The sequence below is a fragment of the Lontra canadensis genome, unplaced genomic scaffold (genome assembly GCF_010015895.1).
Source record: "Lontra canadensis isolate GAN:19392208 unplaced genomic scaffold, GSC_riverotter_1.0 scaffold4, whole genome shotgun sequence".
In the NCBI taxonomy this organism is placed as follows: domain Eukaryota; kingdom Metazoa; phylum Chordata; class Mammalia; order Carnivora; family Mustelidae; genus Lontra; species Lontra canadensis.
In genome coordinates this window covers 38,029,398-38,056,870 of record NW_022630998.1, presented here as the reverse complement: position 1 = coordinate 38,056,870, position 27,473 = coordinate 38,029,398, and the positions used below count along the sequence as shown (strand labels likewise).

The window sequence follows — 27,473 nt, the reverse complement described above, 5'->3', positions numbered from 1 at the left end:
TTCTTTTTCCCAGTGTGGTCCTGTGGGCATGGGGGTCAGTGGACACGTGACTCTCTAGAACAGTATACCTCCTGGGAAAAATGGTGTGTAAATTAGATTCTTTTTTTTTTTTTTTGGTGAATTAGATTCTTGAATGTGTTTAGATGTCACAGACGGTAGACTTTTCATTGGTTTGTTCAGTCCAACGTCCCCAGCCATTTTACTGTACTTGGGTTGTAACTGGGTTTTCCTTTACCCTACCACCAATGTCACTGCCAACAATTACAGGACACTGAATTTCCAGCCCTGTACTGCAGTTCTCTGGGGAGAAATGCGTTCAATCCAATAGTCCATGGGGACGGCTCTGTTCTCTGAATCTCAGTGGGAAACTGAGGTATGGAGAGGTTCGGTGACCTGTCCAAGGTCCCACAGCTACTCAATGGTAGAGCCCCAGACGGAGCCTGGGAGGACCAGCTCTGGAGCCCTCGCTCTTCACCAGGACACTGTATGTGGCTGATTTCTAGAAAGCTGTTTTATTGTACTTTTTGTAGCAGTTGCAGTAGAAGTGGAATAAATGTTGCTGTGATGCCCAGCAGGATGTTCACAGTTAAGGGCCAGTTGTTACTGTTGTTGTTGTTTTCTTGTGGTTTACTTCCCCTTCCTCCTTTTTTGGGGTATTACCATTTGGAAGATATTTCTAAGTATTTGGAACTGTGGTGGCCATTGTTTGCATGGATTCTGAGCATCTTCAGATATCCTAAATATCATTTAGCTTCACTTTTCTCCCATAAGGCCATTTTCTTAAATAGGGTTTGTTTCTCTAATGTCACCTAATAATCACCCCATCTTACTTGTAAATATTATTTAAGGTAGCACTTTAAAGAATTCTGCTCTCCACTTTTAGAAGTTGTTTCATGAATACACGTCTTGGGTATTTGAGCATTAAATCCAAGTTGGTGTTTGATTTTATTTTTAGTGGAAAATGGGTTTGTTTCAAGATCTTAATCTACACTCCTCTGAGGGACACAGACTACAAAAAGACTATAAGACCACAGAAAATTTGAATTTCTTTAAACAGTATAGTCCTTGTAGGACAATTTCTATGTGACTGGACCCATGAAATGCTCAGTTTTATTACTATTCTTAAAGGCAAAACAAATATTTTTGTGACTTTTTTCCCCCTCTTAGCTTTGGAATTCTAGAACTAATTATACAGTGCATCCATTAGTCTATATGTGACTTATTCCTTAAACACCGGACAAAACACTTTATGGCATGGAAATTACTCTGAAATCTTGGTCTCTCTTTTCAGTTATATTTTTATCTGTACCTCAGTATTTGAAGATTGCCTAAAAAGTTCCTCTTCAGTGTAGTTAAAGTGTTATGATTTTGCCATGCATATGATAAAATTTAAATCAAGAGCCAAATTTTATGTGTTAGTCATGTAGCTATTGGCAGAAGAATAATTTTATTAAATTTGGATTCCAAAAGAGTGTTGAGTGTTTCTCTTTAGTACATATTACGATTTGGTGCCCATCAAAATATTGTCAAAATTCAAAGCATTGTATTCAGAATATTTCATCTTGGGAATTTTTCTTTTAAATACAGACAGCTGTATTAAACTTTCACTGACATGTTTTTTATGTATGGAAAGAAAATAGAAAATTTCCAAAAAAAAAAAAAAAAGGCTACACTATAGTTAGTATTTAAGTAACAATTTTAAAGAAGTGACTATGATGATTTCTAATGTTTTTAGAATATCCCGTAATTCAGAAATGGGCACCTTATTTGTATAATCTGTGTGGAAAGAAGCTTTGCCAAGGACCTTCAGGCAATTTCTCACAAAAGTCCAACTGGCACTGGATACCATAAACTCCAAGGACAAAGGTGTATTTGAAAGGGGGAATGTGTTAGTTTCCTAGGGCTGCCATAATAAAGGACCACAGACTAGGAGGCTCAAACAACAGAAATTTATTTCCTCATAGTTCTAGAAGCTGAAAGTCTGAGATCAAGGTGTGGGCATTGTTGGTTTTGCTGAGGGCTTCTCCTTGATGTGTAGATGATTGTCTTCTCCCTGTGTCTTCGCATTGGCTCCCCCTACCCTGCACCTGTCTGTGTCCCAACATCCTCCTCTTATAAGGACACCATTCACATTGGTGCAGGGTCTCTAATTACCTCAATTAATTACCTCTTTGAAGGCTCTATCTCCAAATACATTTTGAGGTAATGGGGGATAGAAATTGATTATATGAATTTGGCAGGGGAAAAAGTTTAGCCCTTAACACAGGATAAAATGATTATTTTTCTCATTGCAATATTTTTAAATTTTTTTTTTAATGTACCAAAGTTGAACTGTAGTAGACTGTTGTAGACTGGCAACTACATTGTGAGTCTTTTTTACTTGTTTAGGCAAGTGAGTTGAACTTGTAAAATTGTGATAAATGATCTACCTCTGCTTATTGATATGTTATCAATTGCGTATGTCAACACGTAGAGAGTGGGGTGGACGATATTGAGTCCATAGGTTCATTAGACCATATTTCCAAACGTAGGCCCTAACTAAAGAGCTCTGAGAACTTTGAGTTCTCTCTGAATGGGAGGGATATTAGATAGCTTTATTTTGAGTTGCTTAAGTGAACTAAAAACCGAATGGTTGAACACATTCATTATGACCTCAGCTTTTTGTCCAGATGCATCTATTGGGAAGTTACTGGGCAACTCTTCTTCCTATGGAATTTTGACTATCACTTTGGGAACATTTTTAAGGAAATCATGGTATTATATGCTCTTGGTAATCCACGTCATGGCAAGACTATAAAGAATTGGGCTCAGAGGCTTAATTTAATCTTTCTCACTGACAAATGTAGATGATTGACTTTTGCCTTTTGCAGATTTTGTACTAGGAAAGGGAAACATGGCATTTGCTTGTAGGGCCTGGTGAGCCCCCGGTGCTGACTGCCAGCTTCCTGATTGCATAGTTCTCTGGGGGCAGGTTGACTGTGGGAGCCAGCTGGGCCAGGGCCAGCCCGCCTTAGCACACAGAGCCCAGTACACAGCAGGAGAGGAAAACCAGCGGGTGGGTGGATACAGAGGCAGCCAGCCAGCCATGCGGCTGCCTGTTCATTCCCACCCTGGGTTCCAATTTGGTTTCAACAAGCCGCTGAAGTGAGAGTCCATTTGGTATGAATGATTCCAGAGGTTGGCCTGGGCTTGGGTCATCCTTAGCTTAAAACAAGGGGGGGGGGAAATATATATGTATTAATTCATATAAATATATATGTAAATATGTGGTCTATGGACTACACATTTGGCCTTTCCTGTATGGTGTGGCTTTATTCTTTTTTTTTTTTTTTTAAGATTTTATTTATTTATTAGAGAGATACAGAGTGAGAGCTAGAGAGCACAAGTGGGGGAGAAGGAGAAGCAGGCTTTTCACAGAGCAGGGAGCCTGATGTGGGGCTCGATGCCAGGATCCTGGGATCATGACCTGAGCTGAAGGCAGTTGCTTTATGGACTGAGCCATCTAGGCACCCCTTGTGTGGCTTTATTCTTGAAGTGATTATGGGTTGGGTTTGGAAGGGAAGTTCACAACCGTTTATGAACCAAACGTGCTTGAAGGACAAGGCATGCTCCTATCAGTCGCATTGACTCATGAGACAATGATTCAAAACTAGGAAAGGAAGCATCTTCCCTTGCACAGATCAGATCTGGGACCCTTTCTCACCCCTATGTCCATCCTGCAATGGAGGTTCCATTTTGTAGAGTTTGCTTAAATTGTGAAGTGGTTAGCTGAGGACAGTTAATTTATGTCTGCCTAAGAAGAATATGGCTGTCTGGCCCAGTGAGTGGCAAACTTTTTCTTAAAGGACCGCACAGTGAGTGTTTTCATCTTTCCAGGCTATCAGGTGTTGGTCGCATGGTCAGCTTTGCTGTTGTACCTCAAAAGCAGCCATAGGCAATGTGTAAAGAACGAGATGGGCTGTGTTATAGTAAAAGTGTATTTGTAAAAGTGTGTTTTTGTTGTTGTTGTTCTTTTGTTTTTGTTTTTTGCTGTTTGGGCTTTTTTATTCACTTGAAATAAGAGAAAGTTATATTCCTCCTGGTTAGGAAATTTTATCCCAATTGCCTTTGGGTTGAATTAATAATGAAATAGTATATGGTACTTCATGCCATTTAAAAACACATTTGAATTCATCATCTCATTTATGCTACACGGCAATCTTGTGAAATGACAGTGATTGTCACTGGGTTTTTCAAATAAGGCAACTTTTCTCTTTTTGTTGAGTCTCTGCGAAAAGATGAATTTAGAAAAATAGAGTTGAATGGGTGGACTTTTTAAGGCCAGTGGCTTAAACCTTGGAGGGACCCTACCCCAGCCCTGACTCCAGATTCAAATTCCTATGATTGTGTCATAGAGGGCTACAGTCTAACTGGGAGGCTGAAGAGACATAAGGTGTCATGGGTGGGATTGGTGCTGGAACCATGGTTACTGTGGCTGGCTACACCTCAGGGTTTCTGGAAAAATGCAATAAAAGTATGAACTCCTCTGTTCAGAGATTCTCATTTGGTAGGACATGGCTGGGGCCTATAAATCTATATATCTAACATTCTCCTTAGGTGATTCCAAAGCAGCCAGCCTGTCCTCTATCCCTACAATGCCAGCCTGGAGGGCTGGGCTTGATGTTCAAGAACCTCACTTCAAACACTAACCCAGGCTCCTAAGGCTGCATGATTCCTAAGCCTTAATTCTCCATCTGTACTATCTGGAAGGAAGTGTTAACAGTGCTAAAGGCGGGGGGGGATGCCTGCCATGTCCAGGGATCCGGGGAATATCTGCTTCCTTCCTACCTTCTGGAAGTAATTAATTCTGATTGTGATTCAGGGGTGGCATACGGATAAAGATGTGTCTCCTAAATGTCGCTAAAGCTGATAGGATTTAGATTTAGGAAAAAAAACTAAATTGGGGATATTTTTTTTCTTAACTCAAAATGGAAATCTATTCTAATAGAAAGCCCAACTACCTTTCTGTATTGGTCTGAGAGGGGGTGTTGGTTGTGTCACCACAGCTGTTCTGAGAGGCAATCTCAACAGCACAGCATCTCGCTTCCCTTTGTTCCTCTCCATAGAGGAACAGTTTACATCAGTCATCAGTGTTTCCAGAACCAAATGTAAGAAGTATTCTGGCAACAAGACCGAACATCTCAGTTTGGCATATAGAGCTCCCATACCTATAGAACTTCCAACCCTTACTGCTTACATTATGTAAATGGTTCCATTATGTCAGTGTATCCCCAGGAAATCTTGTAGTTGTACTTGAGTTCCCTGAGTAAGTTTTTCAACTAGAAAGAAAATTGAGAATGGCCAGTGGTATTTTGGTTTGAACCATTCCTGACTTTAAGATTTAAAAATTGTGCTCTGGTTTATTACCTCGGTCTCCTTTTGAGTTGGTTATTCTGAATCAATTTGTTCTTGTTAGTCCTGGATAGACTGATAAAAATCAAGGTTCAGAATTGCCAGGATGTACCTCTTATTAGCACTTCCCATAATTTGAATTAATTACCTGTGTAATAATGTATGTAATGTCTGCCTGCCCCAGTACAGAAAAGGCTTCACAGGGGTGGGGAAGCTACATGCGTCTCCTTTGTTCATTGCTCTCTCAGAAGCACCAAGCACACTGCTTGGCATAAAATGAACATTGGATAAATATTTATGACATAAATGAAGGAGTCAGGGTCCCTACTCTTTAGCAGAAATGACAGCGCCTATAAGCTTGAGCTACACAGCTTTCCTGGACTGAGGCATGGGAAGAGGTTGAAAAAAGACAGAGTTACGTGGTGTGTGATGGTGGTTAATGCAGGTAGGCTAGAGGGGACTAGCTCACTGGATCCACTGAGTTTCAAAACCTGTAAGATGGGCGTATGTTAAATGTCAGAGTAACTGTCAGAGTAACTGTCAGATTGTTTGCCTTTAATCCCTAACTGGATTCTAGGCAGCAAACTTTAACAGTTATCAACTTTTCTTCCTATGTAATTAATGTTGAAATAAATTTGTTTGCTGATGTATTGTCCTGTTTAACACATTGCTACAGGTACTCTTGGTCCAACTCTAGAGAGCATCTCTTTGTGTGATTAATTTTTCCAGAATGTTATATGTAGCCCCATGTAACCATGCATGGCAAATGAAAACTTAAAAAGTTAAAATGTGTTCTTCATAAAATGCTTTAATTTATTCTAAACAAGTAGAAATGAACCTATCCTTGTCATTTCAGGAAGATGGCGTATAAGCAGCTTGGTATTTAACTATTTTATCAATAACTTAGTCAACTTATTTGTTCACTGGAGTATTTCTTTTTTAACCATATAGTAGCTCAAACACCAGTGAATTAAACATGGGCAGTCAGCTCCATATCAGTGAAATGGTTTCTTTAACCCTTTTTCTTTTGCTAAATCCTATTTAAGTCTAGTGTATTTCCCCCAGCCAAAACAAACAGTATTTGTTTAGTTAAATATACGCCTGGAATGTGAACCAATTTCCCCGGCAGGACTTTCTAACTTGTCGGACTTAAAATACTGCCTGAACGATCATGTATTGATGCTAGCAATCTTAAAATTAAGTGTGGTGGCACCTTAAGAAATAATTTCCCTCTGCTTTACTCTACACTAACTGGAAAGCACCTACATATTCTCAGCTGGTCAGTTCCCAGACACAGCTGGCTGAGGGGAAGAAGTCCTGTCCTGTTGCTTTTCACAGATTTGAGCCAGATAATAATTAATAATAATAATAATAATAATAATAATAATAAAACAACCACTGGGCCCAAGTTTTGATCTACGGAGCTGTTAATTTGCCATGATAAATTGCTCTTGAGTTTCCTCGGTTAAGGGGCCAGGGTCTTCATTCTCTCTCTAGATGGCATATTAATTCAATTTAATTTGAAACATCAATGCTTAGTTTGAAGATTTACCTAAGGAAAAATGTAATCTTGCAAAGTTTCCAGTTATGCAGGATAGGACTCTGGGCCTTTCACAGAACAATTTCACAGTAAGGCTGCGCAAAATTTAATTATTTTCATGATGACTCTTTTCCATAGTTCTCTTTGTGCAAATTTCATTACACTACAGCTTTTTCTTCCTCAAACATAACATGCTGGATGTTTGGATTAAATAGAGAATATCTGCATCATCGGCCAAAAATATAGGACACTCTGCTTCTCTGGTGAATTGAGGCCATTTTGTAAGGAATGGTGCTGTGCTATAAGGCTTTGGAAGTAATGTTTACAAGCAAAACATTGGCCGAGTTTTATTTATTTAATGACCTGCTTCCTACCAGTGATCTTGGCACCCTCTGCAGTGATTTGCAATCAATTAATCATACAGAATGTTCTAACACTGCAATAAGGGCATTGCACTCTGAGAGTCTCATAAATCCACCAGCAACGGAAAACAGAAATTGCATGCTTGAAGGCCTCTTTGTGAAAAGCCCCAAATGGGGAGGTGATTTTAATGTTCTGTTTTCTAACATGTCCTTGGAATCCTCAGTACCGTCTTGGAGCTTGTGAGTTCTCTAGTTCCCATTTCTCAAAGATGGTTTGGCCCTTCACTGGGCTGTCAGTATGGGAGTCTTTGCCTCATTCAGTTTATACACTAGTCATTTAAATGAGGGAATTCTTGATTTTTCTGAATTCCTGAAGGAGGCTATGGATTAATTTTTTTATCCTGAATTCAAGGCAATAATGCTCAGCTGCAGCAGGCCATATTTTTGAAGTCTTTGTAGGAATGATTCAGAAAGGAAGCTTGTTTCCATCCTGGGAATACACTGACATTTGCTAGAGGCAGATGGCAGAAGATGGGATGGTGTGATATTACAAGTCAGAGACTTCACATACTTGACTCTGCCAGAAGCTTCTGGAATCTGTATGTTAAGATCTTAAGCTTATATTCTTGTCATTTCAGATGTGTCCTTGCAGTTAACTGTTTAGCTCTGCTGGGTTTTTTTTTCTTATTTTAGTGTAGTAAATATGGAACTATTAAACATTCTTGAAATTATATAAGCCTAAACTCTTGGATGTATGTATATTATGTTGTCTTACTTGCTTCCATATGGTTGTGTTTTGAGGATGTTCTTATAACAAGAATATGGAAGCTTAATGTATATCCCAGCTGATTAAAAGTGAACCCTCTTTTAAGAAACTGAAGTTTTCAGAGCTGTATTACTTCCCATGAGTAGGTTAAACTTCTGACTCCTGACAAATTTATTCCTCCCAAAGCTGTACTATTTTTGATTATTTGTTAAATTATCCAGATTGGCATGATAGATTATACACAAGTAGAGCTCATCCTATATTTTTAGATGCTTGACGCTTCTGTTCAGCATGAGCTCTGAAATACGCTCACAGGGTCTTACATATGCAAACTCCTCTTCATTGGCACATAGATCAGATGGAGAAAATGTAAGAAACATTTTAGCCAAAATGTGATGGTCTGTTAGTCGGCATGTAGTAATGAGGCCACATTTTGCATTCAGGCTCCAGTGTGAAAAAGTGCAGTTGTGCACTGATGTCTCTCTGGGGACTGCAGACTAGAATCACATCCCCCTGGAAGGGAGAATGTGGCAGTACAGAAAGGGCTTGGGGGAGTGGCTGTTAGCTTTCTTTTAGGGTATTCCACTGAACTATCTTTACACATTAAAAAAATATATATTTTTTAGCTATTTAATGCTGATCAAGTAGCCTGAGGGTAAAGCACTGTGAAAGTTCAGATACTAAATTCATCTTCTATGAGCTTCCTCTGCTCTGAGATGCCTTAATGAACTTGGGGGACAAAGCCCAAATTTGAACTGGGTGCGTCTGAGAACAAAGGAAGTATTGGGGGAAATCTCATTAAAATTACCCCATTCCAAGAAGTTGTCATTTGACCTGGTGAGAGTCTAGAAGGATTTTTTTGCAAATGGAGCTGCTAGTAAATTAAAATATTTGATAATTGTCAGATAAGAGGTATAGTTATAGTGATACGTAGGTGTTGCAGATACATTTGTCAAATTCAATCTCTTACCTAGTAGTTAAGATAGATTCACACCTACCCACCCACCCATAGAGGGACACAACTAAATCTTATTTTTATAAATCAAGGGGGGCTTAAAGGTAAAATACTTGTTTTCTTAAACTTAACGAACTTCTACAACTTTATTAATACTTCTAGTGATGGCTGTTGGTGAGGATTTTTAGTTTTTTTAGAGACGATTATTTTCAGGGTTGGTGTGTATGTGTGTAGTTTTTTTGTTTGTTTGTTTGTTTGTTTTTAAATATAGAGTCCATCAACCACCTTTGAGAATCTATGGTTCAGGAAAATTCCAGAAAATGTGTTTCATGAAGGGCTTGATTCAATGACTGAATCAAACCTGACGCAGAAAAGCTACTAGGGTTGAAATCTGCTTGGCAATACCATTTTTGGCCAGAATGGCCAATACCAGATATGTTCCTAGGATAAAAGTAGGTGACAGGGTAGTCTCTTCCTGATACTCAAAAGTGAAAAGATAAAGAATCCACCTTCTCTCATCTCCAAAACCAAGTTTCAGCCACATAGACTAAAATATATTTTCCAATGTAATGAACTTGACATGACTTCATCAGCACTTCATTGTTAAGTGAGGAATTTGAATGTATGACTACATGAACGGATGAAGGCACAGAGGATGGGTTAATATTGTACAGTGGAGATGGCTGGCTGGCACAGTGCTTAAGATAGGACGATTGGAAATTATGCCTCATTTCATATTCTAGCTCTGTCATTTATTACCTATGAAATTTTAAGCACGTATTTCAGATGACTTGGTGCATTTGCTTCCTTGCATATAAAATCGGACTTCTGATAGTATCCACTTTGGAGGTGGTAAAACGATTACATAAGACAAAGACTAAAATAGCTGGAACTTTGGAGATACTCCATAGACAGAATCATCACTTGTTACTAGACCTGGTGTTAAGAAAGCTATAAATCTTGAGGAAGTGCATTTGAAGACTTGAGCTGCTGGACCGCTCCCGGGCAGTGGCTCCGGTGGCCCGAAAGTCTTGAACTTCATTTGGGTTTTACCTAAGAAGGCCCGTCTCAGAACATGTCCCACAACTATACCGGCTGCCACTAGGTGTTCCATGATGGACAGGTCTCGTAACAACAATATTGGGAAATGCTGGGTTTGCAGTTACCCAGCTTTTTCACAGCTTGAGTTGTGCTCATGTGTATCTGAAAGTGACCCTTCCCAAACCTTCGTATTTAACCACAGTATCCTCCTCCTGTCCAGCCCGGCGTCTTGTGGGGCTACTGTTCCTTTAAATACAGTGGAGCAAACACGTGATGTAAGTGGATGTTGAAATAAATTCGTTGCCTGCGGCACAGCCTTCAAACACATTTTTTTCTCCCTTCGGAACAGTTGAAATCCAAATGACAGATCCCAACATGATTAACCAGCTGGGTTGTCTTTTGAAAACCAAATCCAATGTGAATTTAAGATAGAGCTTTGTTTAGCCCCCAGGTCAGCGTTTGGACCTGTGGATAAGGGTTTGTGTCCAGTCTTCTTAGAGATGTTCTGGGTTCACTTCCTTGGATCTTTTCAAAGGTGCCATGTGCTGAGGGGGGGGGGGGTTCCTCCCTGACGAAGCACAGGAGGTTTGTGTTTGGTTCTGGAGGCCAGAGGTCTGGGCCCTTCTCACCTTGTGGTCCAGAGGTTGGAAGTTTTCCCTGTGACACCCCGGCACCCACCCCCACCCCTTTTGTACATCTACTTCCTCTGTTAGGAATATCTTCTTTCCTTCCCTTTCCTTCCATCCTGGTTAACTCCTTTTTTGTTGGTATTGTTCATATGTTTATTATCCACTTACACTTTTTTCCCCTCTTTTTTTATTATTAACATATAATGTATTATTTGCCCGAGGGGTACAGGTCTGTGACTCATCAGTCTTACACAATTCACAGCACTCACCATAGCACATACCCTCCCCAATGTCCATAACCCAGCCATGATATCCTTGCCCCCTGCCCCCCCAGCAACCCTCAGTTTGTTTCCTGAGATTGAGTCTCTTATGGTTTGTCTCCCTCTCTGGTTTCGTCTTGTTTCTATTTTTCCCTCCCTTCCCCTATGATCTTCTGCCTTGGTTTCTCAAATTCCACATATCAGGGAGATCATATGATAGTTGTCTTTCTCTGATTGACTTATTTCGCTTAGCATAATACCCTCTAGTTCCATCCACGTCATTGTAAATGGCATCCTGGTTAACTCTGACTCATCTTTCAAACCTGAGCTCCAGGGTCACTTACTTCTAGATGCCTTTGCAGACGCCCTTTTTCTGGGTTAGGGATCTCTCGTGTGTGATCCTATGTGTCCAATACACCCTTTTGTTCCTTTCTACAATGTTTAGACTCTAGTATGTTTTATATACTTTTGTTTGAGTTATAATTCACAATACAGTGAAATGGTCACATGTTAACTCCCTTCAGTCTATTTGGTGAAAAGAGTATCAAGGCACGGAATATTTCTGTCACTCCAGAAAGCTTCCTTCTATTCCTTTCCAACCAACCCCTACCCCTAGAAGCAATTACTCATCTACTTTCCACATCATAGGTTAATTTGCTTATTCTAGAATGGAATGGAATCAGACACTATGAAACTTACTTTTGTTCAGCTTTTTTCACTCACAGGTTTTTGAGACACATCCATGGCATTTCGTGAATCTGTAGTTGGTCCCCCTTTATTACCAACTCATCTTGCATTGATGAATTTACCACAGTTCCCTAGTCCTCTGTTGATGGATGCCTGGCTTATTTCTCATTTTTGGCTACTGTGAATAAAACTGCTGTGAACATTCCTCTACAAAGTTTCTTTTTGGGAATTATGTTCTCATTCCAGTTGTATAAATACCTAGGAGTAGAATTGTTTCTAGAATAGATACCTGTTTAACTTCTAAGAAACTAAAGTTTTCATGGCGATTATACATACTATAGGCTTCCTGGGTGCTGAGTCAAGGTCTTGGTCAACTTGATTTCCCTCATGGCCAGCCCAGTGCAGAGAACCCACTAAGCACTGAGTACTTGCTGAATGAAGAACAAATGGATAAGAAGCTCAAACCAGTTTTCATTCTTCTTTTTTTTTTTTTAAGATTTTATTTATTTATTTGAGAGAGAGAGAGCAAGAGCAGTGGGGAGGGGTAGAGGTAGAGGGAGAAAGAGAAGCAGACTCCCTGCTGAGTAGGAAGCCCAGTGCGGGGTTCAATCCCAGGAGCTTGAGATCATGACATGAGCCGAAGGCAGACGCTGAACTGACTGAGCCACTCAGGTACCCCTCAAACCAGTTTTCATTCCAACACCCTCTCTACTAATTGACAAACAATGAATGTCCATCAAAGGAATGGAAACTTGATTGACTAAAATGTAGTTTCAGTCCAGGTAGGCACACCCAGGGGAATACAGTGTCATTGCAGGGGCCCAGTATGTGCAGGTAAAGCCAAGTGTGGAGACTGATGGGCAACCATACAAAGGTCCGGATCACTGTAGCTGCCATGCTTACTCCTCAAGTAAGAACTGCTGACACTTCCAGGCAAGGCCCTCTGTAGGCTACTCTTTCAAGCTCCTCCCCCTGCCTGGATTCACTGACATAGACTCAGAGTTCAGCCAAACTTGACAACTGTCCTTTTTGATAGCATTGAGCATTTTCTCCCCTTTGCAAGAGTTGCAAATTCCACCTGGAATACCTCCATGCGAGGCCATTGCTCTCTGTTGACATCCTGGTCAGACTTCAGGGTTTGGTGAAGACGTTGTGTCCTCTCCAAAGTTGTCCTGGCCACCAAGCCTGGAAGTTCACTCTCTGGTGGGTCTGGGAAGTGGTGTTCAGCTGTGGGCTGTATTCATCAGCCACTGAGCAGGATGTCTTGCCTTTATTATAGTTCTCTGTGTCTGTATCTTCCAACTATGTGCTAACAGGCTTTGTCAGGATGGTGTGCTTAGTGGCCCTTGTTGTCTGTAAGGAATGAGGGCTGCTGGTCACTAAGGGAGTAGCTGAGGCTACTCTTCATGATCCTTGCTCTTGGTGGCTGATTCCACTAACGAGAACTTGTATGGTAATGCTTTGGCTCCTTCTTTCAAAGAGTTGTTTAGAAAAGAGAGAGTTCTATCCAGAGGAGGAGGATATAGTGCACACTTAGGGAAATTAGCTTTCTTTAGGCTCCAGCAAGCACAAATATTAACAGGTAGAGTAGCTTCATATGACATTAGTATTCCTAAGATAATTAAAAAATAATTTTCTTTGGAGGAAGATGGCTCCAATGAATAGAGCAGTTAATCCTCTGACACATATGTTTTCTTTTGATTGCTGTTTTGGTAAAATCCTTATTTTGTCTCTGTTCTGCAAACTGCCTTCTTTTCTCACTGTACAATTTCTAAAAATATTTAAGTTTAATTTCTAAAAATGTAATATAGTTATCTTTACCCTGGTAACAAACAAATGTGAAAAGAATGCCAAGGGTGTGAAAATACGTATTGAACAAAACATTTTTTTCTATACATTATTTTTCTATGTATTTCTCTATATTATATTTTCTATATATATTATTCTCTCTATATTTTTTCTATATATATTCAATATGTTTTAAAATTATCTTTTTTGAGTGGCATGAACTCAAAGTTGCAGTTGGAAAATATATTTTGGGGGTTGGTTTCTTGGCAAAATTTATTTTAAACAAATAGAATTACAAAAATAATGTTTCTCATTTCTAAAAAGAAAAAAATTTATGTTTTTATGAAACTTGTAAATACCAATTTCTCAGAACAGAAAAGGCATGTAAGTTGTTTGACATTGCATAATTCTGTAGTTGTTCCAAAAAAAAAAAAAAAAACAAACCTCATTTTTAGACCTTTAAAGAATTGGATACCAGTGTTTTTGAAGTCCAGTAATAATATTAAAAAGTAGTTAGAACTAGTTAGCTTGGATGTATTTAATTGCTTGCCTTCTTCTGTTTTAATAAGAAACACTGGATCTTGTATGCTCAAGAATTTTAACAGATGCTTTCCCTCAACGGAGTCAGGAAGAAGTAAATGCAGCATTAAAATTCCTAAGTTGAGTTCCTGCATTATTCACCTGGCAGAAAAACGAATTCACTTCTCTCAGCAAAATGAGAGGCATAACTCTTTCAGTGTGGGTAGGGTCATGAAGCAGACAGTTTCCAGAAAGTCCGTCTAATTGGCATGGGGTACTTAGGAATCCATGGTCTTTATATCTTTTAGAGGACTTCAGAGCCGTGAAAATAGTTCTGTGTCCCTGAGCTGGAGACCTACATGTCATTTAATTCAGTGCACTCTTAAACAGTTGTTCCTATTTCTTAATAGGGATTCTGGAATTTGCATATCTTAATTTTGATTTAAACATTGAACTTGACATTTTTTGTCTGTTTTGAATGTATTGTGTGCAATTTCAAACATGTACATAATTAAACAGGAGTATGACAACCACACAGTGACTGTTACCCAACTTGAAAAACTTAAGAACATATGGCCAGTCGTGTATCATCCAGCAGCTTAACTCCCAGCACACCCAGTATTATTTGGAAGCAGTATCTAAAAATCATGGGTCAACATTTATTGATCCATAACATTTCAGTATATATCCGTAAAAGATAAGGCTCCCTTTTAAAACTATTATCACACCAAGGGAAAAATGAACAAAACTTCCATAGTATCAACATATGGTCACTATTTAAATTCTTAATTGTTTTCTGTGTGTGTGTATGTGTGTGTGTGTGTGTACTTTTCCTAGTTTCTTTTTTTGACTCAGAATCCAAATAAAAACTACATATTATAATTGGTTGCTGTGTATTTTAATGTATTTTTTATTAAAAGTTTTAATTATTAAAAAATTTCAGACTTACAGAAAAAATGCATTTAGCCAATGTTAACCTGTTGCCATCTTTGCTTCAGATATCTTCGCCTTTTTTTTAGAATGTTAGATACAATGTTGCTTCTTAGTTTTCCTTTTTTTCCTATTTAGAGCTAACCAATATCTATAATTGGTGCATATTCTTTCTATAGTATGTTCTTACGCTATTACTACACACATGTGTACATAAATAACTTCTATTTTTTGTTTTTATTTTTCTATATAAATACATAATGTATATGCCTTTTTTGCAACCTTTTTTTTTTTTTTTTCACTAAATGTGCATATTCATATATGTAGCTCAGGTAGTTCATTTTAACTGCTGTGTGCCATTCCCTTATAGGAATAAACACCATCGTGTTCATTACCCTACTAATGAACAGTTAGGATGTTTCCAATTTTTTCCTCTTGCAAATGACTCTCAGTAAACATCCTTTTATGCATTCTCTTTGTGCAAATGAATGAGAGTTTATTTACATGATAATACCTAAAAGTGGTCAGGATATCTTTGGTTTTGCTGGGTATCACTGTTTTCTCTCTAAAGTTCTATAATTCTCAGCAATATATGAGAGTTCCAGGTTTCCAGAACTTCCCCAACACTCATATTGTTAGGCTTTTAAATTTTGCCAATATCATAGGTATGAAATGGTAACTCACATTCTTTCAATTTGTACTTCCCTAATTACTAGTGAGATTTACTATCTTTTTGTATGTATTTGCTTTTTGGGTTTCCTCTTCAGTGAATTGACTATAAAGGTGTTTTTCCTCACAGCAGATTTTGGAATTTCAAGTGTTTAGTCTTATTTATGCACATAAGGCACATTTATTCTTTTCAAATGGGTTCAGTATGTTTTGTACATTGAGAAACAGTTTTCCGAGAAATCATATTTACAGTTATATATGGACACGTTAAGATTGGAAGAGGACATTTGTGAGAGCTGAGCTCTTTCAAGATGGAGAAAAATCAACCTAGTGTAGAAGCTACTTAAAATAATGTTGGTTTTGACTATTCTGTTCTATCTTTTTGAGTCTTTAACCATCTGGCTTTTTCATCTGCGTATTTTTTCCTTCCTTCCACTATGTCTTCCTCCAAATTTCTGATACCTCTCCGTAACTGACCAATATTAGTTTATACATACATACTCAACACATCCAGTATCTATCAGCTTCATTTCAAATTTCCTTGAAATTTCCCTTCTAGGATCCTCTGTCTTCCTGTTGCAGTATGTCTTTGTTGGTCCAGGACTGCTATGCAGGTGTTACCTGGAGCACCGTTCATATCCCTCCTGTGATGGATCCTATGTTCTCAGTCACATTTTTTATCTTTTATGACCTATTCCTTTAATTACTGGAGCTGACCTCCAAACTTTCTAAGAGAAGTTGTTCTGAAAGCACATTTTTCCCAATTAACTGGTTTGAAAGGTCTTTTTTATTCCATTTTTGTTGTTGTTGTTGTTGTTACTTTTGTACTTGGGTTTTGTAAGATATCTAAGCTTAGAATTCTAGGTGGAAAATTATTCTCTTTCAGAGTTTTGAAGGATTCTTCTACTTCTCTGGGTTGTTGTGATTGAGAAGTCTGATGCATTCTTATTTCTAATCTTTTGTGACCTGTTCTTAATTTTGGAAACCTTTAGAATTCTCTCTTTATCCCTTTTTTTTATCCCTTCTTGGATTAATTGTATTATATGTCTTAGTATGGTCTTCTGTTAAAGCCATTTTTACTGGTTTTTCATTAGGATCTTGCAATCTAGAGACATTTCCTTCAATTCTGGAAAATTTTCCTTAAAATCTGCTTCTGTTCATTATTATCTTACTAAAACTATTTCTGGTTATAAGTGGGACCTCTTGGGTCCTCTGATTTTTGCTTTTTCTATTTCCATTTTTTCATGTTTTTGTTCTACTTTCTGGGAGATTTTCTTGTCCTTAACCTCTTACTAGTCCATTGATTTTTTTTTTTTTAAAGGATTTATTAGAGAGTGTGAGAGTGAATAGGGAGAGGGACACAGGGAGAGACTTCAAACAGAGCATAATGTGGGGGCCTGATGCCATTACCCTGAGCTCATGACCCCAGTTGAAACCAAGAGTTGGAGGCTCAACTGACTGAGCCACCCAGGTGCTCTTCATTTTTTTTTTTTTCTTAATCAGCCAGCATATTCTTAATTTCAAGAAATTTGTTCTCTTATAGTTGATAGTTTATGGAATTGTGTTTTTGTTTTGTAGTTGAATGTCTTTTCAATAGTTTTATGAAGATAAATATTGTTTTTGGAAGTTTTCTTCAGCCTTCTGTGTACATGAGGTTTTTTTTTTTTTTTTCCCTTAAGATTTATTTATTTTAGAGAGAGAGAATGAGTGGGAGGGGAAGAGGGAGAGAGAATGTGAGGCAGACTCCGTTCTGAGCATGGAGCCGGACACAGGGCTCAATCTCACAACCTTGAGATCAAGACCTGAGCTGAAAACAAGAGTTGGGTGCTTAACTGTCACCCAGGTGCACTGCCCCCCCCCCCCGCCCCATATTCTAGAGTTCTGTTTTCAGCTTAGATTTGTGTCTATATTTGTATTAGGCTCTCCCGCTCCTATTCCATAATATACCTACCATTGTGGATTGGTATGACAATTGAAGGTTTTTGGCTCAAGGTCAAATAATATTGTTGGCAGAAAAAGAGGAGCCCTATAATGCACTTCTACCTTGATGACACACTTGGTTTGATTCTGCTCAGAAGACAAGGATTAGACTAAATGAAATTTTTTGAAAAGATTTTATTTATTTGAGAGAGAGAGAGTATGAGCAGGTGGGAGAGGCAGAAGGAGAGGGAGAAGAACACTCCCTGCTGAGCAAGAAGCCTGATATGGGACTCCATCCCAGGACCCTGGGATCATGACCTGAGCTGAAGGCAGAGGCTTAACTGACTGAGCCACACAGGCACCCTAGACTAAATGAATTTTTTTTTTTTAAAGATTTTATTTATTTATTTGACAGAGAGAGATCACAAAGCAGGCAGAGAGGCAGGCAGAGAGAGAGGAGGAAGCAGGCTCCCTGCTGAGCAGAGAGCCCGATGCGGGGCTTGATCCCAGGACCCTGGGATCATGACCCGAGCCGAAGGCAGCGGCTTAACCCACTGAGCCACCCAGGCGCCCCTAGACTAAATGAAATTTTAAACTACTTTCTACACATAAGAATTCCAAAGTGATGATTCTCAGGACTCTAAGTAGATAAAATTTTTGAATCATATATTAACTAATTCCTTTGACAATATATAAATATATATTGTCAAAATATATATAATACATTTTATATATATAGTACTTTGATATTAATATACTAGATGCATTTGCTTTCTATTTTTTTAAATTTTTTTAAAGATTTTATTTACTTATTTGACAGAGATCACAAGTAGGCAGAGAGGCAGGCAGAGAGAGAAGAGGAAGCAGGCTCCCTGCTGAGCAGAAAGCCAATGCAGGGCTCCATCCCAGAACCCTGGGATCATGACCTGAGCCAAAGGCAGAGGCTTTAACCCACTGAGCCGCCCAGGCACCCCTGCTTTCTATTTCTTAAATGTACTTTTTAGTTTTAGGTAAACTCAAAGGCTAAAGAATAGAAATCTAAATTCCAAGAGAAACTGGTCAATTCATTGCCATCCACAAATACATCCAGGGTATAAAAGATCTATTCTGAATTATAGTTCACTTAGGAAATGTAAGATTTTCTAGGCAAAAGCAAAGGACCATGCTTGAATCTGTATCACTTTTTATGGGTAGCTATAAACTCAAATGAACCTCATCTATTTTATGGAATAGATTCATATAAATTGTAGATCTTTCTAAATAGATGTAAACCTAAATACACATACTTGCCAATAACTTGTCATACAGTTGCATTAAAATTGATCAAAACACACTCCACAACCAGAGGAGGATTCTAATTTATTGCCACAGTGTTCCATTTATACCAGATGTACAGAAGCTACACTGTTGGAATAACAGAGAACGTTTTATAATTTTATAGTCCATGTATATGTAAAGCTGTGGACTTTTAAAAATATGTCATGGGGAGCTCCTGGGTGGCTCAGTCAGTTGAGGGTCTGCCTTCAGCTCAGGTCATGATCCCAGGGGCCTAGGATCAAGTCCTGCATTGGGCTCCACGCTCAACAGGAAGCCTGGTTCTCCCTCTCCCACTCCCCCTGCTTGTGTTCCCTCTCTCACTCTCCCTCTCTGTCAAATAAATAAATAAATAAAGTCTTCTTTTAAAAAAAGTATCATGGGACATTTCAAATGTACACAAAAGTCGAGTTGCCTAATGAACTCTCAGCTTTAATGGTGACCAACACACAGTCAAGCCAATCTTGGTTCATCAGTGCTCTTTTCTCTGTCTCTCATGTTATCATGAGAGATCCAAGATATCCTATGATTTCATCTTAAAATACTTCAGTATCTTTCTTTAAAAGACAAGGAGTGTTTTTTTTTTTAAACATCATCACAATATCATTATCACACCTAAAAAATTCTAACAATTTTGACTCAAAATCATAGTGTCAGTACTTGAATTTCTCTGTCTCAGTTTTTTCTCCTTGGTTTGTTTGAATTGGGATCCAAATAATTTCACATACTGCATTTGGTTTGTATATCCCTTAAATCTCTTTTAGTCTAAAGTTTCTCTGCCTCTTTTTTAAAAAGTCTTACAATTTTTTGAAAAGACTAAGTTGTTTATTTGAAGACATTTTTTTCCAGAAAAAAAATTTTTTTAATGTCCTACCTTCTGAATTTTGCTTATTGCTTTTCTGTAGTGTCACTTAACATATTCTTCTACCCCTGTATTTCCTGTAAACTGCATAGTTGGGAATAGGTATTTGATATTTGACTAGATAGAGGCTTTTCTGACACATAAAGATAGTGTAGTAGATTTCCTATACTGTACATAATGTACATTTCCTCTTGCATCCTGAGGCTTACCATATGTGTCTCTTTGTGATATTAAATTGATCTGTGGGTTAAGATATTGTCACCTTGATCCATTCATTATAAGGTTCCCCATCTGCCTTTCTCCTGTTAACTTTAGCAGCCATTGACGATTATTGCCTGGGTCCACCATCGGACACTATATACAGCGTTAAGAGTTTCCAAATTTGGAAAACCTCACTTATTTTCACCTTCCTGCCCCTGATTTGTTCTGGCATCTTGGTCATTGATTGTCTTTTTCTTGGGCTATAATATATTTATCTTTCTCTAGTGTACCATTTCCCAAATTAGTCACATGGAACACATACTGCCAAGCACCCCGTGAGAGAAGTCTCCCTGGGCTTGGGGGATGCCACTTCCTCTTTTCCCCTCTCAGAGCCTGTTAACATTCTAAGAAATCTCTTAATAAACTCGATTTACCCAGAGTTGCATCGACTTACCTGACCACTGGATTCTTTCATCATCAATACCTATTAGTATCTTAGAGAAACACTTTGAAATGCCTCCTAAAGAGGGGGAGGTAGTAGCACTTGCCCCATCCTCCTGTGAGGCTTGCTAATGTGAAAGTCAGGAGTCCTTACCGTTGCCACCTTCTGGGGAGAAAGGAGAGTGAGAGCAAGGCAAAGTTCAGATAACAGGATTGGTGTATTGTAACATGTCTTGTGTTAATATTCATTGTATCAATGGCTCCAGTTGCTTTGTTTCTTGTCAGTGCCACCTATGTAACTCACAGATGATTCCAAGTATGTTAATTACTGATAAGAAAATAAAGTCCAGCTGTAACAGTCACAATTTAAAAGACAACAGTTTGGTTCTGTATGTTACAAATTTCTTCCTGCACCCCACACATGCACAGTCCCCCCAGAGCACTGTTATTTGAGTTCAGATGCAGTATTGGTACATGAGGAGTAGTAAAGGAATCATGACAGTAATTGAGATCATTGGCTTCAGATACCAACTCAGGGTTTGTTTTCATGCCAGAGGCTCACATCCCGTTTGTGGCTCACTATGGAAAGTGGAGTCTGGCAAAATTAGTGACATAGACCAATTTTCCTTTGCTCTGAAGATACCTCAATCTCTGTACAGTAAGTGTTTTCCATTAGAAGAAAAATGCTGTGCATTAAGGATCCTGGGAAAAAATAGTGATTGCCAGTAATGCCATCAGGAAACTATTTTTTAAATGTTTCACAGTGTAAGCATGAATCAGTCATGAAGTAGGGAATACAACTTATTTTGCAGACTTGGAACATGAATCCAAAATTTTTTGAGGTGGAGTTATTCTAGGAAAGTGTGAATTTTGATTTTAGGAACAGGCACAAAGGTTATACTAATAAGAAGCACAAGTCAGAACACTTCATTAAAATAAACAAGAACAGAGCCAAGACTCAGAAGATATGAAGCTCTGTTTTGTGAGTTCTGTTTGGGAGAATGGAATGGGATGAGACACAGAGGGCTGAGCAAGTCATCGTCTATGATCTCAACAGCAGATTCAATGTGCTTTTTGTAGCACTGGGCCACTGGTGCCTGGCCACTGGCCATACTGTTGAGTTAAAGTCTAGACCTCCACAGTTGATCCTTATGATGAAAGTTACACTGGTGCTTGAAGATTTAAATAAAGCTTCAAATTTATCATGATTTGAAGTGCCTTTCCATTCAGAAAATCCAGAAAAGGCAAATATTACATTAATTACATTACATCTAAATGATAGGCCCTTGTTGACTTGACACAAACATTTTCTTCATGACAAGTTACTCTTAAGTTTGCTGTTCTTTGAAGGGAAGATCACATGCAGGTTTTGACTATGGACATTATCTTCTCATTAGGTAGCTTTCCAATACTATCCTTCGAGGACTCTATGTGGGCTCAGATAGGTTGTTATGACGAATGAAGGAAGAGGGGTGGGGCATATGTCTGGAATTACCTTAAAAACATTTCTTAGATGCAACTTAAGGTAATAAATTTGCATTTCTTGAGCATAAAGCAGTTAAAAAATACATTCATTTGTTGCTCCCTGAGATTATTACTTGGTGAATCACTAAGCCAAAACAAAGATCTATAAATTCTCAGTAGAAGAGTTCAAGAGGCCAGAATGGTGATTTCAGTTAAATCCTTCATGAACGGAAGCCCAAAGAGGAGAAATGACTTGCCCAAGGTTATATTTTACCTTGTGGTTTACAGAGTACATTCAACTCTCAGCTTAGGGGGCCCTTCATTCATTTTTAATATGGCACATGGTTGCACTGTACACCTTGAGTTTATAGTCTGGTCTTAAACCAATTATCCAGTCGGTACAGAATAATTATAATGGTGATGAGCTGATGGAAGGAAGGCTGGTTTTGCTTCTTGCTAGTGTCACCTTTTCAGGAGCTGATTTCTATGATTGTAAGCTATCCTACATTCCAGATTCTCTTCCTTGATAGTCTAAAATTCCAACAGCAGATGAGCAAATTGCAAAAATGATAAATGCAAATGCCAATCAACAGATTACAACTGAGGGCTGAAAATAGGGAAATTCAGGCAACGGTCTGGCCTGTGTCTCTCCGTGTACGGTGCTGTGCATGTCCCTTGATAGCATGGGTGCTTCTTACCTCACCTCACAGGAGAAAAGGAATAGTACCAGTCAAATCGTGGAGACTTCGAATTTTTAAAAACTTCATTAGCAGACTGACTTAGACCCCACAGTGGATCTAAGAAAATTTCTTCTTAAGGATGGAGTTTGTAGGGTATCAAAAAAAGGTAGGAAGCCCTGCACCAAGACTTTATTTCTCCACTTGGGTTAGCCAGGTCTTGGGGTTTTCTGTGTTTCAGCTTATTTGTCCTTATTTTAAGGGTAGCAATGTTCCTTCTGTTTAGTTTCCAGAAGGATGGCAAAGATCAAATTGTATCATTTAGGTCAAGTAAGAGGGAAATTTGTATTGTGACACTAGATTGAAAGTTTCCTTGTAGTTTGAAGTTTTGTTTCATTATAATAGCATTTGCTTTATGTCTGACAAGGTTATGTTTCTGTTAAGTTACTATTTCTTTGCTTATTTTTTAAAAAATGAGGTATTCTATATTTATGTCCAGCAATTCATAGGGATTTTTATCACAAAATTGGATGACTTTTATTCTTCAAGAATTCTGTCTTCTTAGTGAGGTTTTATTTTAACAAATGTTTTTTTTCAGTTTAGGGTTCCCTATAATGATCATATTCTCTTGGGTAAAAAGTGTGGAAAAAGTGGCTGACCTTGAGAAGTATATAGTTACTGTGCTGGAGTTCTTTCAGGGTTGAAATGGAATAATAAAATCAGAAATCATGGAACAGTTTCTAATTTCAAAGAAGGTTGTCTGGCCTTGCCTAAATAGTTAAGGTGGAAACTTGGGAAGAACAAAGAGAAGAAAATTGAGTTCCCCTTCAGGTGATAAACAGCCACAAAGACCTCCATTCATCCATCTGGGATAGCAACACGAGTCTGTCACTTTAGGGTCCAGAAAGCTGTTTCTCACCTAGAGATGTTCTTCTGTACTTTTATTCTTTTTTTTTTTTTTAAGATTTTTATTTATTCATGGACAGAGAGAGATCACAAGTAGGCAGAGCAGCAGGCAGAGAGAGAGGAGGAAGCAGGCTCCCCGCTGAGCAGAGAGAACCCGATGTGGGGCTCAATCCCAGGACCCTGAGATCATGACCTGAGCCGAAGGCAGAGGCCCAACCCTCTGAGCCACCCAGGCGTCCCCTGTATTTTTATTCTTATCTGAAAAAGTTTTCATTAAATCTCTGTACTCCTGTATGCACAGGAGATTAAAAAAACCACACACCCCCCCATTTATTCTTTGTTGTATCTTCCTGAACTAGAACCTACACTTTAACTTGCGATAAAAGAATTCTGGGGGCGCCTGGGTGGCTCAGTTGGTTAACTGTCTGCCTTCAGCACAGGTCATGATCTCAGGGTCCTGGGATCAAGACCCACGTTGGACTGTCTGCTCAGCAGGGAGCCTGTTTCTCCTTCTCCCTCTGTCTGCTGCTCCCCGTTTGTGCTCTCTTTCTGTGTCAAATAAATAAAATCTTAAAAAATCTTAAAAAAAAAAGATAATTCTGATATACACTCGGTTCTTTGGCTCTTTTTGAGCATGCCTTCTCTTGAAACCATTAAGATGACTTGCCTGATCCAGACTCACTATTATTTTGGGTTCTCTACTACATGTTTTGCACCCCCAGAGGAAGGAAATGTACATGGATTAAGGGTTTCCACTGTGCCTGGCATGGCCACATTTGTCACCAGTCACCTCTCAACCACCTCATTCAATGGATGGTTGTTCATTCTCCATGTGGTATTTCTTGTAGCCTGGCTGGACCTTCTGTTGGCTAGTAGGCAGCACTGGAATGGCTTACATGAACTGTGCTCCAATCTTCCAGCCTCTGATATGGAAGTTTTGAGCTGTGAGTGTGTGTGTTTTGGGTTGTGTAATACTAAACACAACTACTGAAACAGAATATTTGTTGTTAAAGGTTAAATGGCTTTATTCATTTAATGGCTGGGGAAAGCAATTAAAAGCATGAACATCTGTTGTGACCACAGACAAGCGTACTTTGTCTCCAAATGTGATAAAATAGCACAGAGGGCATTTTAGGTTCATCTGTCTTGCCCTCAGAGAGAAATCATTGCTGCGGGTGGTGGTTCATATTTACCTGGTTAAATACGGGAGGCTTGCAATTTTATAATAATTGTTGTGCCTGTTTTTAGGAGCTTGGGATGTCTTTCTTAATTTTGTTTTTGCTAAATGACTCTTCAAAATGTGGTACTTAGGGAGGATAAAGTATTAAACATTCAAGGTCTCTTAATTTAGCCAAGATGGTCAAGCCCTTTTCATGACCATGAGAAATGGGAATTGTGAGAACTGTGATTAGCTGAGCAAATGACAGTGGCCTCTGAGTTCAAATCTAGATTAGATCTTAGTTGCATGGTGTTGGGCAAAGAACTGAAGTAGCCTGGGCCTCAGTTTCCCAAGCTGTAAAATGTGGGTTACAATATTTTGAGGCTTAAAGAGGACAGTAAAAGACCCAGAATGGCTCTTGTGCTCAGAAGGGCAGAGAATGCTCATTCTCTGGGCACAAGAGGGTAGTTAGAAGCATCCTCATGAAGTAGTTATATTTTCAGTAGTTAGTGAGTTCCTAGCACTTGAAGTATAGGATTTGGAATCAGGGTTAATAAAATCAAGTCACCCAAAGGTGAATAAATTTTATTCTTTGTGCCCCACTGGCATTTGGAGCTGTGGGCAGAACTGTGGGGTACAGCCTTACCTCCTCCTGCCCTCTCCTCCCCCTGGGGCCCTGGTCCACTTCAGAGGCACAAGTCAGCTCCGCCAGGTTACTCGTGTTTGCTTTCTGTGCTCTGGCTGTCCTTCTCCCAGTGGCCCTGCGTCTTACTGGGAGAAGTGATGAAAGAAGATGTAGCAAAGGGCGTCACATGCCTGAAGACGGAGCCATGTGAGGACATTTTACTCCTCGTTCCTGCCAGGCCTTGATCCCTGCCTTCTGTAATAGCTAAATATCATCATCAGGAGGGCAGAAGATACAAGTAATTTTTTTGTCATTAGAATGCTACCAGTAATGTGTATTCACCTAAATAATAGAGTCCTTGGATAAAATGTGGCAATGATTATAATGACTTCTTATTAATGACTGACCAAGGAGCAGGTGGGCTCTAGCCGTATACATCTTTTCCCCCTTGGATTTTTGCTCTGACTGAAGCCAGTTGTTTGTAATTTTGCCATAGAGCTGAGCCTCAGGAAGGGTGGTCAACAGAAGGAGGGAAAAGAAAATAGTTTGCGGCAAGAACCTTTCTTTTCTTCGAATAGGAAACTCTTTCATCGTCCCTTAAACCATATATCATAGGGTTTTACCAGAGAAAAGGGAGAATAGAGTATGCCCTGCTGTTGCTAGGTAACAAAGAAGCAGCAGCAGCAGCAGTAGCCAGCCATAGTTGATATTGGAACAGTTTTCCCTAGGAACCTGGCTACTCCTAAGTGATTTGTATAGTCTCAACAGATTTGCATAATGGTGAAGACTTCAACTCCATTCTCCCCGCCCCTTGCCCACATCAGTACAATCCCAGCTCTATCATATGAGTCTTGAGTTCAATCCTTGACTTTGAGATATTCTGAGTTAAGGTGCTGTGCAGACGCCTTTAGTTCACTGCCTGTAGTTAGAGTGTAGACTGTATTCCTAAGACCTTGAACCTGTTTTTAAAAGTCAGTGGGCCCCTTTTTCAGCAGTAGCAATGTTTTACCTGCCCACAAATGGTGATAAGTCCTTTTGACACTTCACTGGGATTATTTTGTAAAGGTTATTTTTAGCCATAGGAGACATCTGTACACAGAGCCAATCACATCTTAATGATATATTGATTCAATTCTTTGATTTAATTACATTTTGTTCCCTTCTCATTGGACTCAGTGGTTATGTCTGTGGCTGACCGTAGGGGCCCTGCATTTCCTAGGTTTTGAGAGAGCTCTGAGTCCTAGCTTCCCCTGCTTTGCAGGCCTCAAGCTGATTCTCCTGACCTGAGTTGTCTGTCTTTTGCAGATTTGGACAACTCTCAGACTGAGTTCCCAACCCCCCATGACTCCAATCCACCTGGCTCTCAGCTGCAGACGTTTGTGGCAGAAGCAAAGCTAAATCTACAGACACTGACCAGACAAGATGGGGAAACTGGAGATGGAGCTGAAGAAAATATTGTTTACCTCTAATTGTGTTGTCATAATTTTTCCAGACAAAACCAAACCCTGGCATTGTGTAGAGAATTTTTTGTCTTTTCCTGATGTTCATGTGACTGTGTCCAAATTGCTTTAAGAGTAATATTTAATATTTCCTGCAAGTTCATTTTTTTGGGCATGAGTCCAATTAAATTATTGAACACAGTTCTGTTTGTATAATCGTTAACTTATCACACCTAATTTCAGAGTTCTGGAGGAGAAATTCACTTGAATAAGCAGAAATATTTTCGAAGTTGTTAGGACTCTAGAGTAAAATTCCATATTGCATTTTCTAGATCTGCATCATCTGGTTTTAGAATGCATTTTTTAAGATCTAGAGGAAGCAGTCTGGATGGAAAGAGTGATAATTTTGATGGGCAAACTTTCTCAACCACAGCAGGTAATTAGGGAGAGTGGCATCAGGACCCCAAAAGGCAGAGGAGGATGTAGGAAGGGCCTTTTCTTGGCTCATTTTTTACATGCTAGCTTCTCTTTGGGAAGTCACAGGGCTCGCTCCCTGGGGGTGATCTGTTATTGTCACCATGCAACCAATGTGTCTTGTCTGGGCACCTGTTCCAACTGGGCAACCACTCTGCTACGGACACAATCTGGACTCTTAGAACCTAGGCCATGTGCATTGTAGCCTCAATTTCTTGGTCCTAATGCTGGTTGGTTTTCAAGCCACAGTTGAACATCATCCTTCACCACAGCCCAGAGGCAGAGCCCCAATCAGTCCATTTTGATGTAAATAGTGAGGCTTCATTAGTGCCCTGGTTTCTCAGAGGGCCCTGTCTCCACAGGCGCAGGGAGCTAGAACAACTACCACTTGCTAGGAGGACCTCTGCCATGCAGTTCTTTAAGGACAAAAACCACTTTCTGGGTGAAGCTTGCT

At 39.2% G+C, this 27,473-nt stretch overlaps 1 protein-coding gene across 3 annotated transcripts in view; it reads left to right on the top strand.

The window, feature by feature from the left end:
- Positions 1 to 26,746, top strand: part of ARHGEF28 (Rho guanine nucleotide exchange factor 28) — a 311,818-nt gene extending 285,072 nt beyond the window's left edge. For 2 of the 3 annotated variants that reach the window (XM_032848531.1, XM_032848541.1), the window contains exon 28: positions 26,412 to 26,746. In XM_032848531.1, the coding sequence (XP_032704422.1) occupies positions 26,412 to 26,575 (164 nt within the window). In that variant the 3' untranslated portion in view covers positions 26,576 to 26,746. Of the gene's footprint in view, positions 1 to 8,502; positions 8,590 to 26,411 lie in introns of all 3 variants that reach the window. The other variant, XM_032848550.1, reaches the window with a different exon arrangement.
- The last annotated feature ends 727 nt before the right edge of the window (positions 26,747 to 27,473 follow it).